The sequence below is a fragment of the Monopterus albus genome, unplaced genomic scaffold (genome assembly GCF_001952655.1).
Source record: "Monopterus albus unplaced genomic scaffold, M_albus_1.0 scaffold2.1, whole genome shotgun sequence".
NCBI lineage: Eukaryota > Metazoa > Chordata > Actinopteri > Synbranchiformes > Synbranchidae > Monopterus > Monopterus albus.
The window spans coordinates 344693-356521 of record NW_018127882.1 but is presented as its reverse complement, the minus strand read 5'-3'; the positions used below and the strand labels follow the sequence as shown (position 1 = coordinate 356521).

The following is an 11829-nucleotide window of genomic DNA, read 5'->3' as shown; positions in this document are numbered from 1 at the left end:
CGCCGCTGCATCCAATGCTTTGCATTGCACTTGGTGATGTAAGGCTTGGATGCAGCTGCTTGACCATGGAACCCCATTGCATGAAGCTCTCTGTGCACTGTTCTTGTGCTAATCTAAAGGCCACATGAAGTTTGGAGGTCTGTAGCTATTCACTCTGCAGAAAGTTAGCGACCTCTGTGCACTACACGTCTCAGCATCCCCTGACCCCGCTCTGTGATTTTACATGGCCTACCACTTCGTGGCGGAGTTCCTATCATTCCCAATCACCTCCACTTTGTTATAATGCCACTAACAGTTGACTGTGGAATATTCAGTAGCGAGGAAATTTCACAACTAGACTTATTACACAGGTGGCATACTATCATTGTACCCCGCTGGAAATCACTGAGCTCCTGAGAGTGACCCATTCTTTCACAAATGTTTGTAAAAGCGGTCTGCATGCATAGGTGCTTGATTATATACAGCTGTAACCATGGAAGTAGTTGGAACACCTGAATTCAATGATTTGGATGGGTGACTGAATACTTTTGGCAATATAGTGTACATCTTATCTATCAACAGTCCAGACCTATTCATATCTCTCCCTAAATAAAAATACTGTAGTAGTAACGCAGAGTAAAAATACCCAATTAGCCTACAAATAAAAGTCTTGCATCCAAACATTTATCAAAAAAGTAGATTTTCTCATTCTAATTGGCAGATACATGAACCAAATTATTATTAGTAGTAGTATTACAGTATTAATTCAATACATTCAATTTAAATATGCCTTGTTACAACCTAAGTCCTTTGTAAAGCTGCTATGTCAGTATGGATTGCACTGGATGGTTTGCTTTTTGACCTGTTGCGTCAAAAAGTTGTACTGCCAGTATAATACCCTTATGAAACCATTTCCTCTCAAACATTTCTCCTGCAGGGAACATTCTGATTATTCCATATACAAGTTTTATGTGGGGGGGAAATTATGGTTATAAGCTAGTTTCCAAGAAAGTAGGGCTCGTTTGTGAAAATTGGAAAGTTTAATTGACAACTTATCGATCTGTATGGTTTAGTTTTTCAAAGCTCAAAACATCAAGATGTCTTTTTTTTCCCTTTTCAAATAAAACTAGAGTTTCCCAGCTACATGGGTGCAGAACACGGCCTCTACTGGGTTATAGCCTGAAAGGTAGCGGCCCACGTGACTAGTGACGTCTCAGCCCAGTAGTAGCAAAAAGAACGTGAGTGAGGAAGCCGCTGCTTGCTGGCTTCCTGTCCTCCAGCTTAAGGAAGCCCGAAAGTTATTAATTTTTTTTCATCCAGTAGACCTAATCGTGATGTCTGGCGAACACAAGGAGGGACAGCAGGTGAGCTAATTCGCTTGTCTAAACATCTGCACGCAGTCCTTTGTATTTGGTATAACTTTTTTTTTAAATCATTAGGTTTTTCACAATAAAACCCCCTGAAGGGGCTGTGTTGTGTTCCTAACTCTGCAGATGATGGTTTTATCTCGCTGCTCCCGACCACTGTCGGTCGGAAGCGGTGAAAGCTACTTTGTTACAGCCGAGTTTTGCCAGTTTTCCTGTCCCATCTCGCTTCCTGCGCTTTTGTGAATGTCGAGTTTTATTTTGAGGTCTGCACCGTAGTGGTATTACCAGGCGTCAGTGTTCACAGTGTAACCTTTAATAATGTGCTGCAAATTATTGTTTTGGCACAGTGAAATTATTTAAAAGTAATCTATAGAGGCTATGATCATAATTGCGTCCTCTTTTTTTAGCCAAAAATAAACAAATAAATAAATAAGCGTGTAATCCTGTGTATTTGAGAATATAGTACGACACTCACGTTAACATTAAAAGTACATGCTCCTATAGAAATCTTGGGATGACACCATAGGAGATTATAAATAGCAAGGCCATAACCAGGGGCAGCGTCACATAATTAGCATGCTGATCGGTTTAACCTAATGATTTTTTCACAGAGTGGCGTCTAGATTCATGCAACAGATCGTTTGCAATGTGCCCGTTAACCTTCATTATCTGTTGCTGCTATGGGCTTTCACATTTATTTTCTCATCTGATTTTCTTGGCACCTGGACTTTTCCATAGGAGATACAAAGTGTGAAGAGTTAAATAGTCCAAGTTTAGGTAATTCTTCATATAATTTAGAAAATGTTGATGAAAGTGCATTAAAAGAGTTTTCACTCGCACATAAATACTAAATGAAAACTATAAGGGGATACCATTTATTTTGCATGTTTTATTGATGGAATTATTGCTGCGGTTTGCTGGTTTATTTCCAGTGTGTTAGGCCATATTTCTGATTTTATATCACCTAGAGCACATCTCTAGTTTTCTTTACTTTTTTCAATAAGTGAGCTCCTTTGTTGTTCTAAGAAGCTGATGTAAAAATATTATTGCTGATTTGCTTGTACTGTGTTTCATGGCCTCCAGAAGGAATGTCATGTACCACAAGCTTTATTTCAGTTGTGGCTGTCTGCAACTTCTCAAGTGCACTTAAAAAAATCCACTGACTTATGTAGTGGGCTTTTGCCACAATATAGGGGTAGTTAACGTTACCTCTCTCCGTCCATCCCCCCTGTGACTCATGTGGGTGTTGGGCTGAAATAGTTTGGTGTAGTCTTACATTCCTTATATAGCCTCTGAGTAGTGAGGAGCGGCTAGGGCTCGTCTGTGAAACAGGCACAGTGTCCGGGGTTAGGGTTTGCCAACAGAGAGAAAAGCTGCTTGCCTTAGCTTACCGACTCTAGCTTTCTCTCTGGTTTGGGCTAGAGACTGGCCCTTGAGGACAAGGTAGGTTCGCATGGTGGCAACGTGGTTATAGCTAGCTGTGAGTCATGGAGAGCAATGACACCAGGTGTGAAGGAGGAGGAGGAGGAGGAGCAGCAAGGGCTGGAGAAAGAGGTGCAGGTGCAGAGGTCGTTGGTACAGCTGTGACTCGCAAGTACAGTGAGAGCAAGTGACTAAGCCCTTTGTGAAAAGTTGCGTTTGCTTCTTAAAATTATCTGGTTATTTAGTGCCAAGCCAGCTGTCAAAAAGAAGCTCTGGTGAGGTTGTTGGTTTCACACCTGCAGAAATGATGTAAAATATTTACACTCATTCAAGGCAGGTTTGTGGCTCTGTGTTTATTATAATGCAGTTTAATGAAGAATTATGAATTGAATACAATAAGTTGTCTACTTAACTGAAGGAGTAAAGACAGGCTAAGAGTCTAATGTCACTACTGTTCTTACCGCTCTGTCCAGGAGATTTATGATACTGATATTTTCAGCAGTGCCAATTTGCCTTCTTTGTTACACTGAGACGGGCCTCTGTATAAATGCTCTGCTCAGACTATGACGTAACCTATTAGTTTGTGGGCTGATGAATGTAGGAACATTGTGCCCCAGCAGCAGCTCTGGTAATTTATTGTCCTGTACATTTATGGAGATAGTGAAATGTATTATTTCTATAAAATTAAGATTTAACATTATAAACTCTGAGGAAACAATGTTTAGACTAGTTTTTTTTTGTATAAAATGCATGTTTGTTCAAAACGAATGCAGACAAGCAGCAGCTAGGCTACTTAGATGGAGCAGGAAAGGATATGAGGGCTGGGAAATGTTTTCTTGGCTTTTTGACACCATTTCCTCCTTTCTGTTTTTAAAGGCTATGAGCACATACTCTGTAACCCTCAGTGGCCCAGCACCTTGGGGCTTCAGGCTACAGGGTGGCAAGGACTTCAGCATGCCCCTCACCGTGTCAAGGGTAAGAAACTCTTTGTTGTTGGAGCAAGATTTTGTACTTTCTTTGCATCATTAAGATCTCTGCACTCCTATTAGAGATTATAATGCAAAGTCTCTTATGCTCCTCCAAGCTTCTATGTAAAAGCTTATGCACACGAGTTTGTTGGTCTTCAGTACAAGATTTGTCCCCAAATAATGACCCTATCTGAGCATATGCATGTTCTGTTCTGTTTGGTTTGCATAGCAAAGGCCCTCGTCTGGCGGCTGCAACATTTATTTTCATATCAATCCCGTTTTTTATTATGTATACAAACACTTAATATGCAGCGCCTTTGCATGAAGAGTAGGCCTATTCAGTGGTCACAAGGACATGCTGTCACTTGTTTCACAGCGCTGTGTGCTCTCCATGTTAGGTCACTACCTCTTCGCTGAATGATTTTTCAAATGCTCTATAAACTACTCGTGCTGTTGAAGAGACCAGCAACCACTTTCCAGGCCTTATAAGTGCAGCGCTGCTTTGCCTGACAAACACACAAACTCACACTTGCAGTCGCACACATAAAATCATTCCAACATTGCTGCCAGCTATTGCACACACAGACCTGGCATTCTATTATGCACTCATTCTCATTTGGCAGTATTACATTGCGTCCTCAGAGGCTGTGGTGATTTATAAATGTTAGACTGTTCATCAGTTCTGTTAAATATTTGTGGTTTCCTATTCCAGAGATAATTGGGAGTTAAAAGGTAATCATGTACATGTCAGTCTTGGCCTGAGCCCCACATGGTTACCCCACATACTCTCAGTCATTCCACCACTTGATTAACACGCTGTGATGAACCTTGTGCTTTCTTTGTGAAATCAATTATTTGTTTTGTAGTTGCTGCCAAAAGTCACGCAGTTAGAATAGAACAGCAACAGTCACATGATGCATTGTTACCTGTTGCACTGGTTAATTTGAGTTTACAGTGTCATTGTTACCTGTTGCACTGGTTAATTTGGTGAACAGAGTTTACAGTGTTTAGTGTTGCGCTGAGGTGTGTGTAAAGCAGATGTAATCCTGTGGGGAGGGCAGCAGTTCTCAGCAGCCTTGTCAGTACATGTCTTGTATCTGCCCCGCTATCTGGTTGGGGTTGCAGTCTGAAACCCGGGCTTCCTTTTGGATTCATGACAAGAAACATTTTCCTTTACCAAAGAGATGTTAAAACCTCATTTAGTGAATGTCCTGAAACAAGCTGGGGAATTTTGGTGGTATAAAGGAGTTTACTTAGAGGAATTTCACTCTAGACAGACGAGGTGTCGTGCAGGGTGAGTGACTCTGGTGAGTCATCGGCCAGTTTTCCTGCAATCCATCTATATTACACATGCTGATCATTCCTCATAGAGAGAAATATGGCTCACATTTCCTCTAGTGCAAAGTCTTTGCCCATCAGCCCTTCCACAAATTGTGAGAATAATCTAAGCAGCTTGTTGTAAGACTGATAATCAATCCCAATCTGGAAAAAAAAAGATTCTTTGACTGGTCATTAGCTAACATTTGTTGTGGCTTAGAAGATACAGAAGTTATAAAGATGGGACTGTTGTCTCTCCTTGCTGTTGTCATAAAAGACTGGACAGTGAATCCCACAGCCGCAGAGGATGAAAACAGCCCAATGAGTGGATGTAAACCTGGAGGATACACAGTATTCCTTAGTAACGGGGAGAAGTCAGGCATGTGCTCACTGGGCTTACGTTGGATGAATTTAGTGGGTATTTGTTTTTTTACTGGCTTGTAGCTGTTGAGATAAATATCTCTATCTCTATCGCTGTATGGCAGAGATCACAAGTGATAACTCCAGAAAGATCAATGCGTTTAAGTGTTGTTTTTTGGTAAAGATTAAATAACAATTAGTGTTGAAGTGATTTATATAAAAGCTTAAGGTTATTTAACTAATTTAGTTTAGTCTGTGACAGATTGCGACAAGGTCAACATCTCATTTAATCATGTTTTTGAAAGTCATGGGTCTGTAACTTGTTACCTTCTGTGTGTGAGTCAGTATATGTGTTTCCAAGTTCCTTGTTTCCTTCCTCTTCTGTGTGCAAGCCTGAAAAGATGTGCTTTCTCAGCATTCCTGGGATTTTTCTCATATCCACCCTGTTGCTGCCAACAGACAGTCCTCTGGTTTCCTTTCTCTTTTCAAATATGCCTTCCACGCTGACTTCTCTCATCTTAATGATGGACTCCCCCAGTCTCACTGCAATACTTTTCCAGTGAGATCAGACAAAAAAAAAAAAACAGATCATGCCAAACTGTCACTTGGTAAGGAAAAATAACTTTTGACTTTAATGTAACATGAATACACATTTATTAAAAAACAAAATCACTCTTTTTAAAGGATAAAGCCAGTCATTTTTTATGTTACTAGTATTTTCAGCAATCTCCATACAGAGAGTAAAACTGACAATGAATTGCCTCTACTCACTATTATGTCTGTCAGTCCTGGATCTGTTGTTGTTCAGAAATGATAAAAACACATCAGGGAAACATCCCACTGCACTGCATAATATGTTATTTCATAAGAAAACACCAGACCCAACTATGCTGCCCCAGAGGCTCCGCGCGGTTGTAACATGAGTCAGAGTCAACTGTGCATGCACAAGATCTTGTGTAAGCTCTCTGCTGTATTTACCATGTGCTAGCTACTCGCGCTCAGGTCTGGTGTTTGCTAATGAAGCAGTGATGTGTTTCGCTGATGCTTTTAATTATTTTTTAAACAACAACGGAGAATCTATGACACAGATGAATAAGCTGATCCAGGGCTGGCAGATTGACGGACGTTAAAGCTGCATTAACTGACTTGTCCCTTTTAATTTTTAACACATTAAGGGTGAAGCAAGAGTATCCCCTCCTCTTCCCCCTCCGCTCCTCGTTGCCCCTCCCGCCCTGTCTCTTAAGCTACATCATATGTGGTCTCGACAGCTAGAGACAGTCAGAAGTCGGGTAGTGCAGCAGTAATGACCAGCTCCAGAATGAATGTATACGGAATATAGAGCCCGTGGTTTCAGGTGGCGTTGCAGTGACACTCTCTGACATTGTTTGTAGCGGATGTCTCTGCAGTAACACAAGGAACTTGTACAGAGGAATGATCTTTCTCAGTAATATTGGCCTCTTTCTACACAGGAAACGCAGAGTTGTAGTAGAACTATAATTGCTCTCAATAAGAGGATTATCCTCTAACAGCTGTCGCTTATGAACAGGCCAAACACGAGTTAAATGCATTTGTAGGTCCTTGTCATACGAGCATCTCCGCCTACAGAAGCTGAAAATCTTGAAGCAGCCACTTCAGTAGTTGCATGTTTAATCCTCTGCTCCGTCTTTATTCTTTTCGAACCAATCTCTGTGCCAACTTTTGTTTTTGAATTTCTCGTGACCTCTCCGACCTTGAGAAGATGGAGGTCTTATTAAGTAAAATTATAACTCTGCCCACCTTTGCAGCAACATCCTGTTTCAACAGGAAAGGTATAAAATTTAGGGAGCCAGATGTTGTCGTAACCCTGTTTCATTGCTCTGTCACTCGAGTCTGCCACAGTCTGGGGCAGCTCTACAGCTCTTGACAAGTTTCTCTATATATCTGCCCCAGATCTCGTGCCACTGCCGTTCCATAAACATTATGATACCATAACTGAGACTCCTGAGCGCCATCTGGTTTCTATCAACAAACACATGCCACACCACTGAAATCAAATGTTTGGAGCAAATAACAGATGATGTCCTGTCAATAAGCAAGTGGGGAGATTTGTGAATAGACCTCTACCACCACAGCTGGATGTGTCATCGAGTCTGATATTTGTGTGTTTCTGACTTTTAGGCCATCTGTTGCTTTATTACTGGTATACTCTTAAACACCCACCGTGTCTGTGTCACAATTGCACAACCTTTGGGAAAAGAGGTCTTGTTCTGTGGGTGGATTACTAATTCAGTGATTTACTGATTGCCTGCAGGGGGCATCTCTTCTGTGGCTAGAAGAGGAGTTAGTGCCAGGTGTTCCCCTGTAGTTATTACGGGGCGACTGCATACTTGCAAGTTTGGTTTTCCGTTTCTCAGAGGGATATTTATGGCTTTGCATCAGCTGTGCTGTGTGAGTGACGTAAGGACAGGCTGTCTGTCAGCCCCTGAATAGCTGTGGAAAGAATAAAAATGAGCCAGTGCTCATTACATGGCCATTATATCTACAGCTGTTGATAAACTTTAGTGCATTATTAGTTTAACTAAAAACATTACTACCCAGCTGAGAGCAAGAATGAGGCCCTGCAGGGCCAGTCAGGGGAAGCGGTAGCTAAATTTAAGGCATTGCACGTGCAGTGCTTTGAAATTCGACAGCTTTGGTGCTGTTCAAAAAAGCCCTGAAACAGTTTATGGACCTTTTTAGGTTGTTGTTGACCTTCATATTCACAAGCATGGCATTAGTGTGAGCGCCAATCATATTTACACAAAGTAAATTATGACAAGGTCAGCTTACTTCTCGTTTGTATGTGCGTTAGATGAACTGGCTGTATCAAAAAGTCATCTGTGTAGTACGATATTGCTACTACAAGATGATATCACACGGGACACTGTGGCTGCATCATCATGTTAGATCCCGGGTTGTTAGAAAGTACAGCGCAGTGTTCAGGAACATGTTTTCCACTGTCCTTTGTGTATTGACAAACTGCTGGCAGGGTGTAGGGTTTCAGTTCTCCCCCTACCAGCCAAAGGTCTGAGCGCAGCAACTTCTCAAGTGAGGGACCAGCTGCAATCTGAACCAGGGCCAGGAGAGCAGGTGTCTCTGTCCATCAGTAAGTCATCTCACAGACATACATGCACGTACATATACAATCCTCCAGGCTTTATGGCTTCATCTGTTCCCCTTTTGAAATCTGTTTATCTTACGTTAGCCTATATTTATAAGGTTGACAGTACAAGCAAAGTCTTCTATAATGGTCAAGTAACGGTGTTTCATAATAAGGTCTTGGGCCATCATGAGCCTCCAAAACAGCTTCAGTGCTCCTTGGCAGACGTTCTCCAAATCTCTGAAACTCTGTTCACCCATTTATTGTTTGGATGATGGTGGTGGAGAGCTCTGTCAAACACGTGGCTTTAAAATCTCCCAGACGTGTTCATTTGGGTTTAGATCTGTATATCAAATCATTTTCATAGCTGTCAAACCATTTTAGATCCCTTGTCCATGTGGAAACATTAATATTATTGTCCCCCTCCCATTTATTCAGTGCTTTTATACAAATATATAAAAATAAAATACCTCTGATTTGTTCCACAGACTCAAGGTCCCGCCTCACTTCAGTGTTAGTTTTCCATTAGCTTTTATTGCTCAATGTAAATCACATAAAGATCTTATTTTATAGTTCTTTCTGAAAATACTGATGTTTTCTGTCCATATTTACTGTACTGTAATATTTGAACTCCTTAATTTAACAGATATTAAAGACTGCATATTTTGGAAGCATTAACAGCTAAAGCTCCCTTGAGGTTTTGACAGCGCTTCTGTAACTAAAACTAATGGGATGTGTTGTTGTTTAACACTAACAAAATAATAGGCTTATTCTGGTAAAATCACAAAGTGCTCGAAAGTAGTGAACAGGGGGTCAGGCCTGCAGCGCTCTGCGGTGAACCTCAGTGGCGTTAGGCCAGACGGTGCCCCTTTTCACATGTTATGTGTGCATGTTGAAGCTGTTTTCCTCCAGTGTAAACTGTACAAACTCTCTGAAGTTCTTTCATAACTAGAGAAACAATTTCTTTCTTAACCCCTCTAATTGCTTCCAGTGAGTGCAAATCAAAGGTAATTAGAGTGATGTTTGAACTTGGTTGTAAAATAAGTGTAGCTTGCATTGCCTCTGAGGAATGTATTTCCTCCTGTTTTTAGTTTTTGGCATGTTTTGATTCATGGCAGACACTAACTTCATTGTCTTTTTGGGGTGCGGAGTCATTTTTCAGCCTGAGCTGTCATCAGTTTACGAAGCATATTAACCCTCCTGCTCACACAAGTGTTTATGTTTAATGTGGAGGATCAAAGCAGCGAGTGTGGTAGCTGAACATGGTGGAAGGCTATTGATCGAAGCGCTGAGTCCTCTGAGCTTTTGATGAGCTCACATTTACAGGGATCCATGACATCAGAGAGTAATCCTAATAGGGTTTTTTGCCAGAAATCCTGAGACTCGCTGTCTTATCTGATGCTGAACACTTTGTACTCCAGTTATCTGAGAATTGGACACAAGTCTGGAGTTTCATTAAGCCGTGTGTGCAAGCTGACTTAAGCCCTCACTAAACACAACTTGACATCTGCACTATGCGTATTAGTGGTTTTAGATCAGATATTGTATGCATGCACGTGTATATCTACCTATACAGGCTGGGTCAGTGTCTTCCTGTTGGTAAGAAGACTCCAGCCCTTTGCTCTGACTCATTATGTGTGCAGTCAGCGTGTCGGCCTGAGAGGATGATGTCATGCTTTTGTCAGTCAACGTGGCCAATGACTTACCTGTCTGGAGTGGGTCGTTCCAGAAAATGATGTGACTATTTGTAACATATGGTCCCTGTCTGCAGCTTTCAAGAGGTTTTTTCATAGTCTGAACTCACATCTGCAGTAAATCATATACTGATGACTGACAACATCGTGATGACCTGTGATGCCTGTTCCCAGCAGCGTTGAGTGAAAAATCTCAGCCGGCTTGTCAGACCCAGACACACAGACTCCCTGAGTAGATTATTAACAGACATTACAGCGAAGTCATCTGAACATGTGTTTCTTGTGCTTGGATTTCCTGCATTTAGCTTTGAACTGGTGATATGATGGAGATAATAGTAGGTAATGTAGTCACATAATGAAATGTAAGTACCTTTTCATTGGGGTTTTGAAAATGTTTTCTTTTTGAGACATGACATGCTGACCAGGATAATAAAATAAAAAGTGAAATCGAGGCAGTGCTCTAAAATGTACATTGTGTTTTGAGATGATGTCATTATCTCATATTGTCTTTAATTGAATCAGATGAGAAATGAATACAACTTTTGCAGAATGCATTTTTTTTTTTTTTGTTTATTTTGGCAGTTACTAACATTGCCTTTCTGCCCTTGGAGTTGCCCATTGCAACAGGTTTTGTTTTCATGAACATAACTGTCGCCTCATGTGAAAACCTTTCCACACATTTCTCTAACTGCTATCTGCTTCCTGTCTCTGTGTTTTCTTTCCCTCCAGCTGACCCCAGGTGGGAAGGCAGCTGAGGCTGGTGTCGGGGTTGGAGACTGGGTGGTGTCCATTGGTGGAGCACAGGCAGAGGACATGACCCATGTAGAGGCACAAAACAAGATCAGAGCAGCAACACACTCTCTCACCCTCACCCTCAGCAAGTAAGTCATCTGGCAACGCATGATGCGCCGGAACGCTACATGATCACTCGTCCTCCGTTTTATCTTGGTCAAACACAGCAGCATAGATCATCACAGAATAATTTTCCTTCTCTATTTGTACTTGAAGAAAAAAATGAGACGCCGACATGCCCTTGAATTTTGGACTAACATAACAGATGGTTCCTTCAAAGTTGTTATCATCACGCACATTTTACAATTTTACTTCCCCAAGGTTTAAATTAGTTTTTAAATTTGGACCTGACTCAAATTTTTTTATTTGTTTTAATTAGCCCTGGATAACCTTCATACAAACACCGCTCATACCTGCTCATATAACTCCTGGCAGAAATTCATGACTGATAAAATATGCCCATAGACTACAAGCAAAATATTTCCTCAGAAGCTTACTTAAAAGAACAAGATTTACTTCCTAAAGAAAGCTGGGATCTAACCACTGAAGAGCCCAAAGTCTTCAGAAAATGATAAAGTATTGACTTGTTCAGTAATAAAGATGAGCCTAGCTACTGGCATGGGACTCATTTTGATTTTGTGATGCTTGTAAGTAAAGAGACCCCCCCGAGCAGTGGAAGCATCGCTCCCTTTCAAGAAGCTCCAAGGTTGGTAAATCTAACCGGTGATTGAGTCGTCTTCCTCCACACAACCACATACAGTTCTATTAATTCCAACAGGTAGCGTAACACTAACAGTAATGGATTGTTAGAA

At 41.2% G+C, this 11829-nt stretch overlaps 1 protein-coding gene across 6 annotated transcripts in view; it reads left to right on the top strand.

The window, feature by feature from the left end:
- The first annotated feature begins 1154 nt into the window (after positions 1 to 1154).
- pdlim7 (PDZ and LIM domain 7) overlaps positions 1155 to 11829 on the top strand; it is a 31107-nt gene continuing 20432 nt past the window's right edge. Inside the window, exons 1-3 of one of the 6 annotated variants that reach the window (XM_020590893.1) lie at positions 1155 to 1343; positions 3645 to 3743; positions 10955 to 11106. In XM_020590893.1, the coding sequence (XP_020446549.1) occupies positions 1314 to 1343; positions 3645 to 3743; positions 10955 to 11106 (281 nt within the window). In that variant the 5' untranslated portion in view covers positions 1155 to 1313. The other 5 variants (XM_020590912.1, XM_020590883.1, XM_020590921.1 and 2 more) reach the window with 5 other exon arrangements.